This window comes from Eptatretus burgeri, chromosome 2 (genome assembly GCF_056783735.1).
Source record: "Eptatretus burgeri isolate ZD-2024b chromosome 2, Ebu_testis_v1, whole genome shotgun sequence".
Taxonomy (NCBI): domain Eukaryota; kingdom Metazoa; phylum Chordata; class Myxini; order Myxiniformes; family Myxinidae; genus Eptatretus; species Eptatretus burgeri.
In genome coordinates this window covers 65,146,640-65,168,454 of record NC_140962.1, presented here as the reverse complement: position 1 = coordinate 65,168,454, position 21,815 = coordinate 65,146,640, and the positions used below count along the sequence as shown (strand labels likewise).

Here is a 21,815-nt window from a genome sequence, read left to right as displayed (position 1 = left end):
TACCAAATGAGAAAACATTGAAATTTGACAAAATAAATAGCTTAATATACATAGTTTGGCCCACTGATGCTAAATGGGCCACAGAAGCAATGGAATCGATGTTTTTTTTTTCCTGCTGACAATGGGCTCCATTTTCCCAGAAAACGTACGAATAGGGTGGTACATTCGGACTGCTTGGAAGGCAAAAGCACTGCTCGCTGTTCTAGTTATATTTTGAAGTGAAATGTAATTGTTTTGCTCTGTAGCTCCCCTTTTGCGCATCTTAATATTCCATTCACCTTATTTCCTGAAATGTGGAGATAACTGCTGAACTTTCAATCGATTATATGACTAAATCCTTTTCATTATGCACGCATTTGATAAGACATTCCAATTGCTTGTTCATTGAATAAATCAAACACCTATTACGGTTGTTGCTTTGAAAAATCACAATTTGAATCAAACACAGTTCAAAATGTGTTTCATATTTTTAATAACGTAAGAACAAAAGGTATGCTAAAATATGTACATATATGCAGAAGTAATACAAACTGCAGTTTCTCCAGAAGTTTTATGAAGCCACACCTTTAGCCATATACTAAGTAAATCTACAGCAGTGCACACAAAGAGTGAAAATATTTTGCCACAAAGCTTGAAAAATGTAATTTCCACCTACTCCTTCACACTTCTTCCCCGTTAAAATTATTAAGCCACACACACAGCAATAACAGCATAATAAGTATGAAAATGATTGAATGTAACTGTCTTAGCATGCAAGTGACTTTTGCAGTAAATCCTGGACTGAACCATGGTATTCATGATAACGCGAAGTTAGAAAAACTTGTCATTAAGTCGACGGGAAGCAACACATTCTATAAAGTTTTATCAGCAGTATAAAGACGGAAGTCATGTGTTGCTGTAGAAATGGAGCACATTAAATGTAATGTACACCTAAATAGAGGTTTTACAATTTCACATGTGCAACCACCTCGCATTAATAAAGCAGTCAAGATACATCAATACAAGGAATTACCTTGAATGAACGTTCTAATTGTCCTTTTTATTCATTTTCATTGCAAGAAATGATAAATTAGGATCTGACTCAAGACATTTGCTGTGAATCGGATGTTGATACATGCTGTACCTCGGGAAATTCTAGCTCCATGGCTGGTGTCGCATACTGGAACGATGCACTTTCTGTTGAAATCTCGAGCTCACTGTCTTCGTCTTTTGAAGCTTTCTTTTTGGAAGTTCCGAAATGTAATCCTGGAAATTTAAATTTTGATTTTCCTTTAGGAGGGCTGATACTTGCTTTGCCTTCGAGACTTTTTGATTTTAATTCAGTACTACCAGAGTTGATGTTTGTCAGGTCTGGCTCATTTTCTCTGCTTCCTGTGGATTTTTTTCCTCCTATTTCGTATGAAGCCGTTGCTGAAAAACCAGTATCTGAACTTGTGCTCTCCATTCCTCCATAAGCTTCCATCGTATCAGAAATCTCTCCTTTTAATTGTTTCATGCTCCTTATAAGTTCATTATCTTGCAACTCAAGATCCCCACTGCAAGCTTCTTTTTTAGAGATATCAGTCTGCATTTGCACATTATCCTTCAAATTTTTCATTCTCATTTCAAGCTCACTTAGTGGAAGATTTGATTCAGAAGATGATATTTTACATTGGCCGATATCTGTTGTTGGTGAATTGTCTTTTTGTTGAACATCCGATGTGGGGCTTTTGGTGCTGATGTCTGCTGAGCATCTTTCCTCTGACTTTGGTGTGGAGAAACCTAATGAAGGCAGTGGAATTTTGGCATCACTTGGTGATTCACTTTGCAAAGCAACACCTCTTTTTGGTGCTGTGAATCCAACTTTTGGAAATCTAAATCTTTTCTTATGTTCATTAACTCCTTGGACTGATATTTGTGACAAATTTAAATCTGCATCTACACTGGCAGAACTTTGTACATATTCTTTAAAGTCTACACCTGCTTGTTTTACTTCAAGGCTATGAGTAGATCTTGATGTCTTTTTACCAGAAATCCCAAAACCAGGAAGTTGAACTTTTGGAACCTTCAATTTGGTATCAAGTCCTTCCACATCAATGACTGGAGGTTTAATATTACTATCAGCAGGACTAATTCTAGTTTGATAATCATGGGGCAAAATATTTCCTTCAAAGCTTCCTGCACCAATATGAACAACTGGTAATTTGACATCCACAGAAGTATCCAAATTGGCTTTGCCTTCTGGTGATGCAACTTCATGCTTTTTGTCAGGGAAAGACGCTGCAAGACCTGCAATGGGAATGTTAATATTTACATCAGCTTTTGGTCGTTTTTCTTTGGATTTAGAGAAACCAAATTTAGGAATGCTAATCTTTGGCATCTTACCTTTACCTTTTTGACCCTGAAGTTCAACATTTGGTGCTTGAATATCAAGCGATGGACATTCCAAATAACATTTTGGATCAATAAATTCAGCTGTGTCATCTCCTCTGACTTTTGGAAGATCAGCATCAACATTTATGTCAGTTGCAGAAATCTTTGGTCCTCTGATATTCAATGTAGGCATCTGGGATGTTGGGTTCTCAATACCTCCTTTCATTACTTCTATATCTTTGTGAACACCAGGACCCTCAATGTCACCTTTTAATTCTGGCATGTCCATCTTGCTTTCTGGATATTCAAAATTAATACCAGCTTTTGGTACCTTGCTATGCAGTTCTGGACCTTCCATGGAACCTTTGTTGTGTTCAGCAACATCAACATCAACATCTCCCTTTAATTTTGCAAAATTTATATCAATATCGGGTGTGGAGATTCTAGGTCCTTTGATGTCCAATGTAGGGAATTGTAATTCAGGACTCTTAATAGTTTCTTTTTGACCACCCAAGACAATGTTACCCTCAGGACTTTCAATGTCACATTTTATCTCTGGCCCTTTGATTTCTACTTCTGCTTTTGGAAGACTTGAATCAACATCAAAATCAAGACTTTGATGCTTGGCTCCAGGAAACTTAAACTTTGGCACATTGATTTGAGGCAGGCTCATTTTTGTTCCATTAGCCTCAGACTCAAGATTTGGAACTTCTGCAATAAGTTCAGCCTCTGGTGAACCACATTTGCTTGTTTTTTGTTTTGCTTGAGAGAATCCAATCTTTGGGATGCTAAACTTTGGAAACTTAATTTTTCCCTTAGAAAGAGTTAAATCATCGACATGTGCAGCAGCATTAACATCAGCATCTGCACCAACCATTTTTAAGGAAAGTGTATCCAAGGAATGATGATGTTTTGATTGTGCCTCAACATCAAAACCATGGCCTTCCAAGTCTCCTTTGAATTTGGGACCTTTTATGGAAAGATCTGCAGTGGGTGGCTCGACATGTAGTTCGCCTTTTGGTGCATCCAATTTGCCTTGCACTTTTGGCAATGATACATCAACATCTGGGCTTTCAATACTTGAATCTATGTCAGCATCTGCTGTTTCTCCCTTGGGCCATGAGAGTCCAAATTTTGGCAAGTGGATATCTGGTATCTTCATCTTGCCTTGTGGCCCTTCAACATCAACATCAGCATCGACCTTTGGCCGTGTGATGTCAACGGCTGGACCAGCCACAGAACCTTCAATGTCTGGAGCACTACTTATGAACTTTGGAAAATTGACATCAAAATCAATGTCAGGTGCAGATATTTTTGGTGCTTTGATATCAAATGTAGGTAGGTGAAATGTTGGGGTCTTAATACCTGAATTACCCCCTTCTACATTGAGGTCAATGTCAGGATTCTCAATGTCCCATTTCACTTTTGATCCCATGGGATGAAGGTCTGGTTTTTCAAGGCTGATATCGGCATCTAAATCTGGTCCTTCACGTTTAAATCCTGGAATATTCATTTTCGGCATATTAAAGTGAGGTCGCTTGAACGTGAACCCTCCTCCCTCCACATCAATATCAGATGACTCGATATCTATTTCTCCTTTTGGCGCATCCACTTTGCCTTTTACTTTTGGTATTGATATACCAACGTCTGGTCTTTCAGTACTTAAATCTATGTCAGCATCTGCTGATTCCCCCTTTGGCCATGACAGTCCAAATTTTGGCAAGTGGAATTTTGGTATCTTCATCCCACCTTGCAGACCTTCAATGTCCACATCAGCACCTTCACCATCAACCTTTGGTCCCTTAACATCAACGGATGGACCATCCACAGATCCTTCAAGGTCTGGGGAATGACTATTGATCTTGGGAAAATTGACGTCAAAATCAATGTCAGGTGCAGTGATTTTTGGTGCTTTGATCTCCAATGTCGGTAGGTGTAACTTTGGAGTCTTAACACCTGATTTACCCCTTTCTACACCAAGGTCAATGTCAGGATACTCAATGTCCCCTTTCACTTTTGATCCCTTGAGATGAAAGTCTGGTTTTTCAAGGCTGAGATCGACATCCAAATCTGGTCCTTCACGTTTAAATCCTGGAATATTCATTTTCGGCATATTAAAGTGAGGTCGCTTGAACTTGAACCCTCCTCCCTCCACATCAATATCAGATGACTCGATATCTATTTCTCCTTTTGGAGCATCCACTTTGCCTTTTACTTTTGGCATTGATATATCAATGTCTGGTCTTTCAATACTTAAATCTATGTCAGCATCTGCTGATTCCCCTTTTGGCCATGACAGTCCAAATTTTGGCAAGTGGAATTTTGGTATCTTCATTCCACCTTGCAGACCTTCAATGTCCACATCAGCACCTTCACCATCAACCTTTGGTCCCTTAACATCAACGGATGGACCATCCACAGATCCTTCAAGGTCTGGGGAATGACTATTGATCTTGGGAAAATTGACATCAAAATCAATGTCAGGTGCAGTGATTTTTGGTGCTTTGATCTCCAATGTCGGTAGGTGTAACTTTGGGGTCTTAACACCTGATTTACCCCTTTCTACACCAAGGTCAATGTCAGGATACTCAATGTCCCCTTTCACTTTTGATCCCTTGAGATGAAAGTCTGGTTTTTCAAGGCTGAGATCGACATCCAAATCTGGTCCTTCACGTTTAAATCCTGGAATATTCATTTTCGGCATATTAAAGTGAGGTCGCTTGAACTTGAACCCTCCTCCCTTCACATCAATATTTGGTGACTCGACATCTATTTCTCCTTTTGGTACATCCACTTTGCCTTTTACTTTTGGCAATGATGCATCAACATCTTCGCTTTCAATACTCAAATCTATGTCAGCATCTGGTGTTTCTCCTTTTGGCCATGAACGTCTGAAGTTTGGCAAGTTCACTTTTGGTATCTTCATCCTTCGTCTTGTTCCTTCAATTTTTAAATCAGGTCTTTCAACATCAACCTTTGGTCCTTTGAGATCTAAGGATGGACTATCCACGGAACCTTTCATATCTGGATTACTGTTTTTGAACTTGGGAAAATTGACATCAAAATCAATATCAGGTCCAGTTATCGTTGGTGCTTTGATATCCAATGTAGGCAGGTGGAATGTTGGGGCCTTAATACCTGATTTACCTCCTTCTACATCGAGGTCAATATCAGGACCCTTGATGTCACCTTTTACTTTTGGTCCCTTGACATCAACATCTGGTTCGTGAAGGCTGAGATCGACATCTAAGTCTGGTCCTTCACGTTTACTTCCAGGAATCTTCATTTTAGGCATTTTGAAGTGAGGAAGGTGAATGTCAAACCCTCCTCCATCCGCATCAACATCAGGTGACTTGACATGAAGTTCTCCTTTTGGTGCATCCACTTTGCCTTTTACTTTTGGCAGTGACATGTCAACATCTGGTCTTTCAATACTTAAATCTATGTCAGCATCTGCTGTTTCTCCCTTTGGCCATGACAGTCCAAATTTAGGCAAATGGATATCTGGTATTTTAATCTTGCCTTGTGACCCTTCAACATCAACATCACCATCAACCTTTGGTCGTGTGATGTCAATATCTGGACCAGCCATGGACCCTTCGATGTCTGGAGCACTATTTATGAACTTTGGAAAATTGACATCAAAATCAATGTCAGGTGCAGTGATTATTGGTGCTTTGATATCCAATGTGGGCAGGTGGAATGTTGGGGCTTTAATACCTGATTTACCCCCTTCGACATTGAGGTCATTGTCAGGATACTCAATGACCCCTTTCACTTTTGATCGCTTGAGGTGAAGGTCTAGTTTTTCAAGGCTGAGATCGGCATCTAAATCTGGTCCTTCACGTTTAAATCCTGGAATATTCATTTTTGGCATATTAAAGTGAGGTCGCTTGAACGTGAACCCTCCTCCCTCCACATCAATATCAGATGACTCGATATCTATTTCTCCTTTTGGTGCATACACTTTGCCTTTTACTTTTGGCATTGATATATCAACGTCTGGTCTTTCAGTACTTAAATCTATGTCAGCATCTGCTGATTCCCCCTTTGGCCATGACAGCCCAAATTTTGGCAAGTGGAATTTTGGTATCTTCCTCCCACCTTGCAGACCTTCAATGTCCACATCAGCACCTTCAACATCAACCTTTGGTCCCTTAACATCAACGGATGGACCATCCACAGATCCTTCAATGTTTGGGGAATGACTTTTGATCTTGGGAAAATTGACATCAAAATCAATGTCTGGTGCAGTGATTTTTGGTGCTTTAATGTCCAAAGTAGGTAGGTGCAACTTTGGGGTCTTAACACCTGATTTACCCCCTTCTGCACCAAGGTCAATGTCAGGATACTCAATGTCCCCTTTCACTTTTGATTCCTTGAGATGAAGGTCTGGTTTTTCAAGACTGAGATCGGCATCTAAATCTGGTCCTTCACGCTTAAATCCTGGAATATTCATTTTCGGCATATTAAAGTGAGGTCGCTTGAACTTGAACCCTCCTCCCTCCACATCCATATCAGGTGACTCGATATCTATTTCTCCTTTTGGAGCATCCACTTTGCCTTTTACTTTTGGCATTGATATATCAATGTCTGGTCTTTCAATGCTTAAATCTATGTCAGCATTTGCTGATTCCCCTTTTGGCCATGACAGTCCAAATTTTGGCAAGTGGAATTTTGGTATCTTCATTCCACCTTGCAGACCTTCAATGTCCACATCAGCACCTTCAACATCAAACTTTGGTCCCTTAACATCAACGGATGGACCATCCACAGATCCTTCAAGGTCTGGGGAATGACTATTGATCTTGGGAAAATTGACATCAAAATCAATGTCAGGTGCAGTGATTTTTGGTGCTTTGATGTCCAATGTCGGTAGGTGTAACTTTGGGGTCTTAACACCTGATTTACCCCTTTCTACACCAAGGTCAATGTCAGGATACTCAATGTCCCCTTTCACTTTTGATCCCTTGAGATGAAAGTCTGGTTTTTCAAGGCTGAGATCAACATCCAAATCTGGTCCTTCACGTTTAAATCCTGGAATATTCATTTTCGGCATATTAAAGTGAGGTCGCTTGAACTTGAACCCTCCTCCCTTCACATCAATGTTTGGTGACTCGACATCTATTTCTCCTTTTGGTACATCCACTTTGCCTTTTACTTTTGGCAATGATGCATCAACATCTTCGCTTTCAATACTCAAATCTATGTCAGGCTCTGGTGTTTCTCCTTTTGGCCATGAACGTCTGAAGTTTGGCAAGTTCACTTTTGGTATCTTCATCCTTCGTCTTGTTCCTTCAATTTTTAAATCAGGTCTTTCAACATCAACCTTTGGTCCTTTGAGATCTGAGGACGGACTATCCACGGAACCTTTCATATCTGGATTACTGTTTTTGAACTTGGGAAAATTGACATCAAAATCAATATCAGGTCCAGTTATCGTTGGTGCTTTGATATCCAATGTAGGCAGGTGGAATGTTGGGGCCTTAATACCTGATTTACCTCCTTCTACATCGAGGTCAATATCAGGACCCTTGATGTCACCTTTTACTTTTGGTCCCTTGACATCAACATCTGGTTCTTGAAGGTTGAGATCGACATCTAAGTCTGATCCTTCACGTTTAACTCCAGGAATCTTCATTTTAGGCATTTTGAAATGAGGTAGGTGAATGTCAAACCCTCCTCCATCCGCATCAACATCAGGTGACTTGACATTTAGTTCTGCTTTTGGTGCATCCACTTTGCCTTTTACTTCTGGCAATGATGCACCAACATCTGGGCTTTCAATACTTAAGTCTATGTCAGCATCTGCTGTTTCTCCCTTTGGCCATGACAGTCCAAATTTAGGCAAATGGATATCTGGTATTTTAATCTTGCCTTGTGACCCTTCAACATCAACATCCCCATCAACCTTTGGTCGTGTGATGTCAATATCTGGACCAGCCATGGACCCTTCGATGTCTGGAGCACGACTTATGAACTTTGGAAAATTGACATCAAAATCAATGTCAGGTGCAGTGATTATTGGTGCTTTGATATCCAATGTGGGCAGGTGGAATGTTGGGGCTTTAATACCTGATTTACCCCCTTCGACATTGAGGTCATTGTCAGGATACTCAATGTCCCCTTTCACTTTTGATCCCTTGAGGTGAAGGTCTAGTTTTTCAAGGCTGAGATCGGCATCTAAATCTGGTCCTTCACGTTTCAATCCTGGAATATTCATTTTCGGCATATTAAAGTGAGGTCGCTTGAACTTGAACCCTCCTCCCTTCACATCAATATCGGGTGACTCGACATCTATTTCTCCTTTTGGCGTATCCACTTTGCCTTTTACTTCTGGTAATGATGCATCAACATCTGCGCTTTCAATACTCAAATCCATGTCAGCATCTGGTGTTTCTCCTTTTGGCCATGAGAATCCAAATTTTGGCAAGTGGAATTTTGGAATCTTCATTCCACCTTGCAGACCTTCAATGTCCACATCAGCACCTTCAACATCAACCTTTGGTCCCTTAACATCAACGGATGGACCATCCACAGATCCTTCAATGTTTGGGGAATGACTTTTGATCTTGGGAAAATTGACATCAAAATCAATGTCTGGTGCAGTGATTTTTGGTGCTTTAATGTCCAAAGTAGGTAGGTGCAACTTTGGGGTCTTAACACCTGATTTACCCCCTTCTGCACCAAGGTCAATGTCAGGATACTCAATGTCCCCTTTCACTTTTGATTCCTTGAGATGAAGGTCTGGTTTTTCAAGACTGAGATCGGCATCTAAATCTGGTCCTTCACGCTTAAATCCTGGAATATTCATTTTCGGCATATTAAAGTGAGGTCGCTTGAACTTGAACCCTCCTCCCTCCACATCCATATCAGGTGACTCGATATCTATTTCTCCTTTTGGAGCATCCACTTTGCCTTTTACTTTTGGCATTGATATATCAATGTCTGGTCTTTCAATGCTTAAATCTATGTCAGCATTTGCTGATTCCCCTTTTGGCCATGACAGTTCAAATTTTGGCAAGTGGAATTTTGGTATCTTCATTCCACCTTGCAGACCTTCAATGTCCACATCAGCACCTTCAACATCAACCTTTGGTCCCTTAACATCAACGGATGGACCATCCACAGATCCTTCAAGGTCTGGGGAATGACTATTGATCTTGGGAAAATTGACATCAAAATCAATGTCAGGTGCAGTGATTTTTGGTGCTTTGATGTCCAATGTCGGTAGGTGTAACTTTGGGGTCTTAACACCTGATTTACCCCTTTCTACACCAAGGTCAATGTCAGGATACTCAATGTCCCCTTTCACTTTTGATCCCTTGAGATGAAAGTCTGGTTTTTCAAGGCTGAGATCAACATCCAAATCTGGTCCTTCACGTTTAAATCCTGGAATATTCATTTTCGGCATATTAAAGTGAGGTCGCTTGAACTTGAACCCTCCTCCCTTCACATCAATATTTGGTGACTCGACATCTATTTCTCCTTTTGGTACATCCACTTTGCCTTTTACTTTTGGCAATGATGCATCAACATCTTCACTTTCAATACTCAAATCTATGTCAGGCTCTGGTGTTTCTCCTTTTGGCCATGAACGTCTGAAGTTTGGCAAGTTCACTTTTGGTATCTTCATCCTTCGTCTTGTTCCTTCAATTTTTAAATCAGGTCTTTCAACATCAACCTTTGGTCCTTTGAGATCTAAGGATGGACTATCCACGGAACCTTTCATATCTGGATTACTGTTTTTGAACTTGGGAAAATTGACATCAAAATCAATATCAGGTCCAGTTATCGTTGGTGCTTTGATATCCAATGTAGGCAGGTGGAATGTTGGGACCTTAATACCTGATTTACCTCCTTCTACATCGAGGTCAATATCAGGACCCTTGATGTCACCTTTTACTTTTGGTCCCTTGACATCAACATCTGGTTCTTGAAGGCTGAGATCGACATCTAAGTCTGGTCCTTCACGTTTAACTCCAGGAATCTTCATTTTAGGCATTTTGAAATGAGGTAGGTGAATGTCAAACCCTCCTCCATCCGCATCAACATCAGGTGACTTGACATTTAGTTCTGCTTTTGGTGCATCCACTTTGCCTTTTACTTCTGGCAATGATGCACCAACATCTGGGCTTTCAATACTTAAGTCTATGTCAGCATCTGCTGTTTCTCCCTTTGGCCATGACAGTCCAAATTTAGGCAAATGGATATCTGGTATTTTAATCTTGCCTTGTGACCCTTCAACATCAACATCCCCATCAACCTTTGGTCGTGTGATGTCAATATCTGGACCAGCCATGGACCCTTCGATGTCTGGAGCACGACTTATGAACTTTGGAAAATTGACATCAAAATCAATGTCAGGTGCAATGATTATTGGTGCTTTGATATCCAATGTGGGCAGGTGGAATGTTGGGGCTTTAATACCTGATTTACCCCCTTCGACATTGAGGTCATTGTCAGGATACTCAATGTCCCCTTTCACTTTTGATCCCTTGAGGTGAAGGTCTAGTTTTTCAAGGCTGAGATCGGCATCTAAATCTGGTCCTTCACGTTTCAATCCTGGAATATTCATTTTCGGCATATTAAAGTGAGGTCGCTTGAACTTGAACCCTCCCCCCTTCACATCAATATCGGGTGACTCGACATCTATTTCTCCTTTTGGCGCATCCACTTTGCCTTTTACTTCTGGTAATGATGCATCAACATCTGCGCTTTCAATATTCAAATCCATGTCAGCATCTGGTGTTTCTCCTTTTGGCCATGAGAATCCAAATTTTGGCAAGTGGAATTTTGGAATCTTCATTCCACCTTGCAGACCTTCAATGTCCACATCAGCACCTTCAACATCAACCTTTGGTCCCTTAACATCAACGGATGGACCATCCACAGATCCTTCAATGTTTGGGGAATGACTTTTGATCTTGGGAAAATTGACATCAAAATCAATGTCTGGTGCAGTGATTTTTGGTGCTTTAATGTCCAAAGTAGGTAGGTGCAACTTTGGGGTCTTAACACCTGATTTACCCCCTTCTGCACCAAGGTCAATGTCAGGATACTCAATGTCCCCTTTCACTTTTGATTCCTTGAGATGAAGGTCTGGTTTTTCAAGACTGAGATCGGCATCTAAATCTGGTCCTTCACGCTTAAATCCTGGAATATTCATTTTCGGCATATTAAAGTGAGGTCGCTTGAACTTGAACCCTCCTCCCTCCACATCCATATCAGGTGACTCGATATCTATTTCTCCTTTTGGAGCATCCACTTTGCCTTTTACTTTTGGCATTGATATATCAATGTCTGGTCTTTCAATGCTTAAATCTATGTCAGCATTTGCTGATTCCCCTTTTGGCCATGACAGTCCAAATTTTGGCAAGTGGAATTTTGGTATCTTCATTCCACCTTGCAGACCTTCAATGTCCACATCAGCACCTTCAACATCAACCTTTGGTCCCTTAACATCAACGGATGGACCATCCACAGATCCTTCAAGGTCTGGGGAATGACTATTGATCTTGGGAAAATTGACATCAAAATCAATGTCAGGTGCAGTGATTTTTGGTGCTTTGATGTCCAATGTCGGTAGGTGTAACTTTGGGGTCTTAACACCTGATTTACCCCTTTCTACACCAAGGTCAATGTCAGGATACTCAATGTCCCCTTTCACTTTTGATCCCTTGAGATGAAAGTCTGGTTTGTCAAGGCTGAGATCAACATCCAAATCTGGTCCTTCACGTTTAAATCCTGGAATATTCATTTTCGGCATATTAAAGTGAGGTCGCTTGAACTTGAACCCTCCTCCCTTCACATCAATATTTGGTGACTCGACATCTATTTCTCCTTTTGGTACATCCACTTTGCCTTTTACTTTTGGCAATGATGCATCAACATCTTCGCTTTCAATACTCAAATCTATGTCAGGCTCTGGTGTTTCTCCTTTTGGCCATGACCGTCTGAACTTTGGCAAGTTCACTTTTGGTATCTTCATCCTAAGTCCTGTTCCTTCAATTTCTAAATCAGCTCTTTCAACATCAACCTTTGGTCCTTTGAGATCTGAGGATGGACTATCCACGGAACCTTTCATATCTGGATTACTGTTTTTGAACTTGGGAAAATTGACATCAAAATCAATATCAGGTCCAGTTATCGTTGGTGCTTTGATATCCAATGTAGGCAGGTGGAATGTTGGGGCCTTAATACCTGATTTACCTCCTTCTACATCGAGGTCAATATCAGGACCCTTGATGTCACGTTTTACTTTTGGTCCCTTGACATCAACATCTGGTTCTTGAAGGCTGAGATCGACATCTAAGTCTGGTCCTTCCCGTTTAATTCCAGGAATCTTCATTTTAGGCATTTTGAAGTGAGGTAGGTGAATGTCAAACCCTCCTCCATCCGCATCAACATCAGGTGACTTGACATGAAGTTCTCCTTTTGGTGCATCCACTTTGACTTTTACTTTTGGCAGTGACATGTCAACATCTGGTCTTTCAATACTTAAATCTATGTCAGCATCTGCTGTTTCTCCCTTTGGCCATGACAGTCCAAATTTTGGCAAATGGATATCTGGTATTTTAATCTTGCCTTGTGACCCTTCAACATCAACATCACCATCAACCTTTGGTCGTGTGATGTCAATATCTGGACCAGCCACAGCCCCTTCAATGTCTGGAGCACTGCTTTTGAACTTTGGAAAATTGACATCACAATCAAGGTCAGGTGCAGATATTTTTGGTGCTTTGATATCCAATGTAGGCAGGTGGATTGTTGGGGCCTTAATACCTGATTTACCTGCTTCTACATCGACGTCAATATCAAGACCCTTGATGTCACCTTTTACTTTTGGTCCCTTGATATCAACATCTGGTTCATGAAGGCTGAGATCCACATGTGAATCTGGTCCTTCACGTTTAAATCCAGGAATCTTCATTTTAGGCATTTTAAAGTGAGGTAGGTGAATGCCAAACCCTCCTCCTTCTACATCAATATCAGATGACTTGACATTTAGTTCTGCTTTTGGTGCATCCACTTTGCCTTTTACTTCTGGCAACGATGCACCAACATCTGGGCTTTCAATACTTAAGTCTATGTCAGCATCTGCTGTTTCTCCCTTTGGCCATGAGAGTCCAAATTTTGGCAAGTGGATATCTGGTATCTTCATCTTGCCTTGTGGGCCTTCGACATCCATATCAGCCTTATCTTTTGGTTGTGTAATGTCAATGGCTGGACCAGCCACGGACCCTTCAATGTCTGGAGCACTACTTTTGAAGTCTGGGAAATTGACATCAAAATCAAGGTCACGTGCAGCTATATTTGGTGCCTTGATATCCAATGTAGGCAGGTGGAATGTTGGGGCCTTCATACCTGATTTACCCCCTTGTACATCGAGGTCGATATCAGCACACCCAATGTCCCCTTTCTCATCTGGTCCCTTGAGATGATGGTCTGGTTTTTCATGGCTGAGATCGACATCCAAATCTGTTCCTTGTCGTTTAAATCCTGGAATATTCATTTTCGGTAAATTAAAGTGAGGCCGCTTGAACTTGAACCCTCCTCTCTTCACATCAATATCGGGTGACTCAACATCTATTTCTCCTTTTGGAGCATCCACTTTGCCTTTTACATCTGGTAATGATGCAACAACCTCTGGGCTTTCAATACTCAAATCTATGTCAGCCTCTGGTGTTTCTCCTTTTGGCCATGACCGTCTGAACTTTGGCAAGTTCACTTTTGGTATCTTCATCCTAAGTCCTGTTCCTTCAATTTTTAAATCAGGTCTTTCAACATCAACCTTTGGTCCTTTGAGATCTAAGGATGGGCTATCCACGGAACCTTTCATATCCGGAGCACGGCCTTTGAACTTGGGAAAATTGACATCAAAATCAATATCAGGTCCAGTTATCGTTGGTGCTTTGATATCCAATGTAGGCAGGTGGAATGTTGGGGCCTTAATACCTGATTTACCTCCTTCTACATCGAGGTCAATATCAGGACCCTTGATGTCACCTTTTACTTTTGGTCCCTTAACATCAACATCTGGTTCTTGAAGGCTGAGATCGACATCTAAGTCTGGTCCTTCACGTTTAATTCCAGGAATCTTCATTTTAGGCATTTTGAAGTGAGGTAGGTGAATGTCAAACCCTCCTCCATCCGCATCAACATCAGGTGACTTGACATGAAGTTCTCCTTTTGGTGCATCCACTTTGCCTTTTACTTTTGGCAGTGACATGTCAACATCTGGTCTTTCAATACTTAAATCTATGTCAGCATCTGCTGTTTCTCCCTTTGGCCATGACAGTCCAAATTTTGGCAAATGGATATCTGGTATTTTAATCTTGCCTTGTGACCCTTCGACATCAACATCACCATCAACCTTTGGTCGTGTGATGTCAATGGCTGGACCAGCCACAGACCCTTCAATGTCTGGAGCACCGCTTTTGAACTTTGGAAAATTGACATCACAATCAAGGTCAGGTGCAGATATTTTTGGTGCTTTGATATCCAATGTAGGCAGGTGGATTGTTGGGGCCTTAATACCTGATTTACCTGCTTCTACATCGAGGTCAATATCAAGACCCTTGATGTCACCTTTTACTTTTGGTCCCTTGATATCAACATCTGGTTCTTGAAGGCTGAGATCCACATGTGAATCTGGTCCTTCACGTTTAAATCCAGGAATCTTCATTTTAGGCATTTTAAAGTGAGGAAGGTGAATGCCAAACCCTCCTCCTTCTACATCAATATCAGATGACTTGACATTTAGTTCTGCTTTTGGTGCATCCACTTTGCCTTTTACTTCTGGCAATGATGCACCAACATCTGGGCTTTCAATACTTAAGTCTATGTTAGCATCTGCTGTTTCTCCCTTAGGCCATGAGAGTCCAAATTTTGGCAAGTGTATATCTGGTATCTTCATCTTGCCTTGTGGGCCTTCGACATCCACATCAGCCTTATCTTTTGGTTGTGCAATGTCAATGGCTGGACCAGCCCCGGAGCCTTCAATGTCTGGAGCACTACTTTTAAAGTCTGGGACATCAAAATCAAGGTCACGTGCAGATATATTTGGTGCCTTGATATCCAATGTAGGCAGGTGGAATGTTGGGGCCTTCATACCTGATTTACCCCCTTGTACATCGAGGTCGATATCAGCACACCCAATGTCCCCTTTCACATCTGGTCCCTTGAGATGATGATCTGGTTTTTCATGGCTGAGATCGACATCCAAATCTGTTCCTTGTCGTTTAAATCTTGGAATATTCATTTTCGGTAAATTAAAGTGAGGCCGCTTGAACTTGAACCTTCCTCCTTTCACATCAATATCGGGTGACTCAACATCTATTTCTCCTTTTGGAGCATCCACTTTGCCTTTTACATCTGGTAATGATGCAACAACCTCTGGGCTTTCAATAGTCAAATCTATGTCAGCCTCTGGTGTTTCTCCTTTTGGCCATGACCGTCTGAACTTTGGCAAGTTCACTTTTGGTTTCTTCATCCTCAGTCCTGTTCCTTCAATTTTTAAATCAGGTCTTTCAACATCAACCTTTGGTCCTTTGAGATCTAAGGATGGGCTATCCACGGAACCTTTCATATCTGGAGCACGGCCTTTGAACTTGGGAAAATTGACATCAAAATCAATATCAGGTCCAGTTATCGTTGGTGCTTTGATATCCAATGTCGGCAGGTGGAATGTTGGGGCCTTAATACCTGATTTACCTCCTTCTACATCGAGGTCAATATCAGGACCCTTGATGTCACCTTTTACTTTTGGTCCCTTGACATCAACATCTGGTTCTTGAAGGCTGAGATCGACATCTAAGTCTGGTCCTTCACGTTTAATTCCAGGAATCTTCATTTTAGGCATTTTGAAGTGAGGAAGGTGAATGTCAAACCCTCCTCCATCCGCATCAACATCAGGTGACTTGACATGAAGTTCTCCTTTTGGTGCATCCACTTTGCCTTTTACTTTTGGCAGTGACATGTCAACATCTGGTCTTTCAATACTTAAATCTATGTCAGCATCTGCTGTTTCTCCCTTTGGCCATGACAGTCCAAATTTAGGCAAATGGATATCTGGTATTTTAATCTTGCCTTGTGACCCTTCAACATCAACATCACCATCAACCTTTGGTCGTGTGATGTCAATGGCTGGACCAGCCACAGACCCTTCTATGTCTGGAGCACTGCTTTTGAACTTTGGAAAATTGATATCACAATCAAGGTCAGGTGCAGATATTTTTGGTGATTTGATATCCAATGTAGGCAGGTGGATTGTTGGGGCCTTAATACCTGATTTACCTGCTTCTACATCGACGTCAATATCAAGACCCTTGATGTCACCTTTTACTTTTGGTCCCTTGATATCAACATCTGGTTCTTGAAGGCTGAGATCCACATGTGAATCTGGTCCTTCACGTTTAAATCCAGGAATCTTCATTTTAGGCATTTTAAAGTGAGGTAGGTGAATGCCAAACCCTCCTCCTTCAACATCAATATCAGATGACTTGACATTTAGTTCTGCTTCTGGTGCATCCACTTTGCCTTTTACTTCTGGCAATGATGCACCAACATCTGGGCTTTCAATACTTAAGTCTATGTCAGCATCTGCTCTTTCTCCCTTTGGCCATGACAGTCCAAATTTTGGCAAATGGATATCTGGTATTTTAATCTTGCCTTGTGACTCTTCTACGTCAACATTAGCTTTATCCTTTGGTCGTGTAATGTCAATGGCTGGACCAGCCACGGACCCTTCAATGTCTGGAGCACTACTTTTGAACTTGGGAAAATTGACATCAAAATCAATATCAGGTCCAGTTATCGTTGGTGCTTTGATATCCAATGTAGGCAGGTGGAATGTTGGGGCCTTAATACCTGATTTACCTCCTTCTACATCGAGGTCAATATCAGGACCCTTGATGTCACCTTTTACTTTTGGTCCCTTGACATCAACATCTGGTTCTTGAAGGCTGAGATCGACATCTAAGTCTGGTCCTTCACGTTTAATTCCAGGAATCTTCATTTTAGGCATTTTGAAGTGAGGTAGGTGAATGTCAAACCCTCCTCCATCCGCATCAACATCAGGTGACTTGACATGAAGTTCTCCTTTTGGTGCATCCACTTTGCCTTTTACTTTTGGCAGTGACATGTCAACATCTGGTCTTTCAAAATTTAAATCTATGTCAGCATCTGCTGTTTCTCCCTTTGGCCATGACAGTCCAAATTTTGGCAAATGGATATCTGGTATTTTAATCTTGCCTTGTGACTCTTCAACATCAACATCACCATCAACCTTTGGTCGTGTGATGTCAATGGCTGGACCAGCCACAGACCCTTCAATGTCTGGAGCACTGCTTTTGAACTTTGGAAAATTGACATCACAATCAAGGTCAGGTGCAGATATTTTTGGAGCTTCGACGTCCAATGTAGTCAGGTGGAATGTTGGGGTCTTACTACATGATTTACCATTTTCTACATCGAGGTCAACATCACGATCCTCAATGTCACCTTTTAGTTTTGGTTCTTTGGCATCGATATCTGGTTCTTGAAGCCTGAGACCAATATCAATATCTGGTTCATTCTGCTTAAATCCTGGAATCTTAAACTTCGGCATCCTCATGTGAGGAATGCTGAACTTTGCTCCTTTTCCATCAATGCCAACATCTGGTGCCGCATCCACATTGATTCCTGCTTTTGTATCCATTTTAACTTTTCCCTTTGGCAAAGACATATCAACATCTGTTTTTTGAAAATCCGCATCTGGTCCTTTCCCCTTTGGGAATGAAACATTGAATTTTGGCATTTGAAATTTGGGCTTCTTTATTTTGCCATCTGGAGTTTCATAATCAAGATGTGGGACTTCAGCATCAAAATTTCCATTTGGTCCTTCGATGTCTACGGTTGGTGGTTCCAAAGATCCCTCAATGCCAGGCCAGGAGACATCAGCTTTACCTTTTAATTTTGGAATATGTGTATCAATCTTTGGTGTCGGTATCTTCGGTGCTTTGATATCTGTTGTTGGCAGGTGGAATTTTGGACCTTCAATACCACCCTCATGCCCTACCACTTTCAGGCCAACCTCTGGAACTCCAATGCATCCTTCTATTTCTGGCCTTTCAAAGGTAATGTCTCCTTTCTGAACACTTATGTCAGTTTCCAAATCTGCTCCTTCATGTTTGAGTACTGGAATATTAATCTTTGGCATCCTCATGTGAGGCTGGCTAAATTTTTCTCCTTTTCCATCAATATTAATATCTGGTGCATCCACATTTATGTCTCCTTTTGGTGTATTCATTTTTACTTTTACCTTTGGCAAAGACACATCAACACCTGGTTTTAGAAAATCCATGTCTGGTTCTTTTCCCTTTGGAAATGAAACATTAAACTTCGGCATTTGAAGTTTCTGCCGCATTACATTGCACTTGCTAGCTTCCCTTTCAACATTTGGGCCTTCTGTGTCCACATAATAATTTACTGCTGCACCACTCACTGATGGTGCTTCCAAAGATCCCTCAATGCCAGGAGAGGAGACTTCAGCTTTACCTTTTAACTTTGGAAGATGTCTCTCAATCTCTGGTGTCAATATCTTGGGTGCTTTGATACCTATGGAAGGGAGGTGGAATTTTGTACCTTGAAAACCACCCTCATGCCCTTCCACTTGAAGGTCAACCTCAGGAACCTCAATGTTTCCTTTAATTTCTGGCCCTTCAAAGAATACATCTCCTTTCTTAGCACTTATGTCAGTTTCCAAATCTGCTCCTTCATGCTTGAATCCTGCAATCTTAATCTTTGGCATACTCATGTGAGGAAAGCTGAACTTTGCTCCTTTTCCATCTATGCCAACATCTGGTGCATCCACATTGGCTCCTGCCTTTGTATCCATTTCAACTTTTCCCTTTGGCAAACACAAATCAACATCTGGGTTTTGAAAATCCACACCTGGTCCTTTCCCATTTGGGAATGAAACATTGAATTTCGGGATTTGAAATTTGGGCTTCTTTATTTTACCCTCTGCAGATTCAAATTCAATATTCGGGCCTTCAGTATGCAAAGAAACATTTGAATCTTTGATGTCTTCGGATGGTGCTTCTAAAGATCCCTCAATGCCAGGAGAAGAGACATCAGCTTTACCTATTAATTTTGGAAGGTGTATGTCAATCTCTGGTGTAGTTATCTTGGGTGCTTTGATATCTGTTGTTGGCAGGTTGAATTTTGGACGTTGAATACCACCCTTATGCCCCTCGACTTTCAGGTCAACCTCAGGAACATCAGTGCTTCCTTTAATTTCTGGCTCTTCACAGGTAATGTCTCCTTTCTTATCACTTATGTCAGTTTTCAAATCTGCTCCTTCATGCTTGAATCCTTGAACCTTAAACTTTGGCATCCTTATGTGAGGAACGCTGAACTTTGCTCCTTTTCCATCAATGCCAACATCTGGTGCATCCACATTGATTCCTGCTTTTCTATCCATTTCAACTTTTCCCTTTGGCAAAGAAACATCAACATCTGGTTTTTGAAAATCCATATCTTGTCCTTTCCCCTTTGTTAATGAAACATTAAATTTTGGCTTCTTTATTTTGCCCTCCAGATCTTTAAAATCAAGATCTGGGCCTTCACCATCCAAAGAAACATTTGATCCTTCGATATCTATTGTTGGTGCTTCCAAAGATCCCTCAATACCAGGACAAGAGACATTAGCTTTACCTATTAATTTTGGAAGATGTGTGTCAATCTCTGGTGTCGATATATTGGGTGCTTTTATATCTGTTGTTGGGAGGTGGAATTTTGTACCTTGAACACCACTCTTCTGCCCCTCCACTTTCAGGTCAACCTCAGGAACTTCAACGTTTCCTTTCATTTCTGGCCCTTTAAAGGTAACGTCTCCTTTCTGAACACTCATGTCAGTTTCTAAATCTGTTCCTTCATGCTTGAATCCTGGAAACTTAATATTTGGCATCCTCATGTGAGTAAAGCTGAACTTTGCTCCTTTTCCATCTATGCCAACATCTGTTGCATCCACATTGGTTCTTGCTTTTGTATCCATTTCAACATTACCCTTTGGCAAAGACAAATCAACAACTGGTTTTTGAAAATCCACACCTGGTCCTTTCCCATTTGGGAATGAAACATTGAATTTCGGCATTTGAAGTTTGGGCTTCTTTATTTTGCCCTCTGGAGCTTCAAATTCAATATTCGGGCCTTCAGTATGCAAAGAAACATTTGATTCTTCGATGTCTGTGGATGGTGCTTCCAAAGATCCCTCAATACCGGGATAAGAAACATCAGCTTTATCTTTTAATTTTGAAAGATGCCCATCAATCTCTGGTGTCGATATCTTGGGTGCTTTGATATCTTTTGTTGGCAGGTGTAATTTTGGATCTTGAATACCAAGCTCATGCCCCTCCACTTTTAGGTCAACCTCAGGAACTTCAATGTTTCCTTTAATTTCTGTCCCTTCAAAGGTAACGTCTTCTTTCTGAATACTTATGTCAGTTTTCACATCTGCTCCTTCATGCTTGAATCCTGGAATCTTAAACTTTGGCATCGTCATGTGAGGAAAGTTGAAATTTGCTCCTTTTCCATCAATGCCAACATCTGGTGCATCCACATTGATTCCTGCTTTTGTATCCATTTCAACTTTTCCCTTTGGCAAAGAAACATCAACATCTGGTTTTTGAAAATCCATATCTTGTCCTTTCCAATTTGTTAATGAAACATTAAATTTTGGCTTCTTTATTTTGCCCTCCAGATCTTTAAAATCAAGATCTGGGCCTTCACCATCCAAAGAAACTTTTGATCCTTCGATATCTATTGTTGGTGCTTCCAAAGATCCCTCAATACCAGGACAAGAGACATCAGCTTCACCTATTAATTTTGGAAGATGTGTGTCAATCTCTGGTGTAGATATATTGGGTGCTTTGATATCTGTTGTTGGGAGGTGGAATTTTGGACCTTGAAATCTACCCTTCTGCCCCTCCACTTTCAGGTCAACCTCAGGAACTTCAATGTTTCCTTTAATTTCTGGCCCTTTAAAGGTAACGTCTCCTTTCTGAACACTCATGTCAGTTTCTAAATCTGTTCCTTCATGCTTGAATCCTGGAATCTTAAGCTTTGGCATCCTCATGTGAGGCTGGCTGAATTTTTCTCCTTCTTCATCAATGCCAACATCTGGTGCATCCACATTTACGTCTCCTTTTGTTGTATCTACTTTAACTTTTACCTTTGGCAAAGACATATCAATATTTGTTTTTTGAAAATCAATGTTTGGTTCTTTTCCCTTTGGAAATGAAACATTAAATTTTGGCATTGTAGGTTTCTGCCTCATTATCTTGCCCTTGTTAGCTTCCATTTCAACATTTGGGCCTTCCGTGTCCACATAATAAGTTACTGCTGCACCGTTCACTGATGGCGCTTGCAACGATCCCTCAAAGTTCGTTAATGAGACATCATTTTCACCTTTCAATTCA

At 41.0% G+C, this 21,815-nt stretch overlaps 1 protein-coding gene across 1 annotated transcript in view; it reads right to left on the bottom strand.

Moving 5' to 3' along the window:
* Positions 1–455: 455 nt before the first annotated feature.
* LOC147032199 (neuroblast differentiation-associated protein AHNAK-like) overlaps positions 456–21,815 on the bottom strand; it is a 124,692-nt gene continuing 103,332 nt past the window's right edge. The window contains exon 7 of the mRNA XM_085869582.1: positions 456–21,815. This exon is cut by the window's right edge and continues 605 nt beyond it. Within this exon, the coding sequence (XP_085725708.1) occupies positions 1,082–21,815 (20,734 nt within the window). The 3' untranslated portion in view covers positions 456–1,081.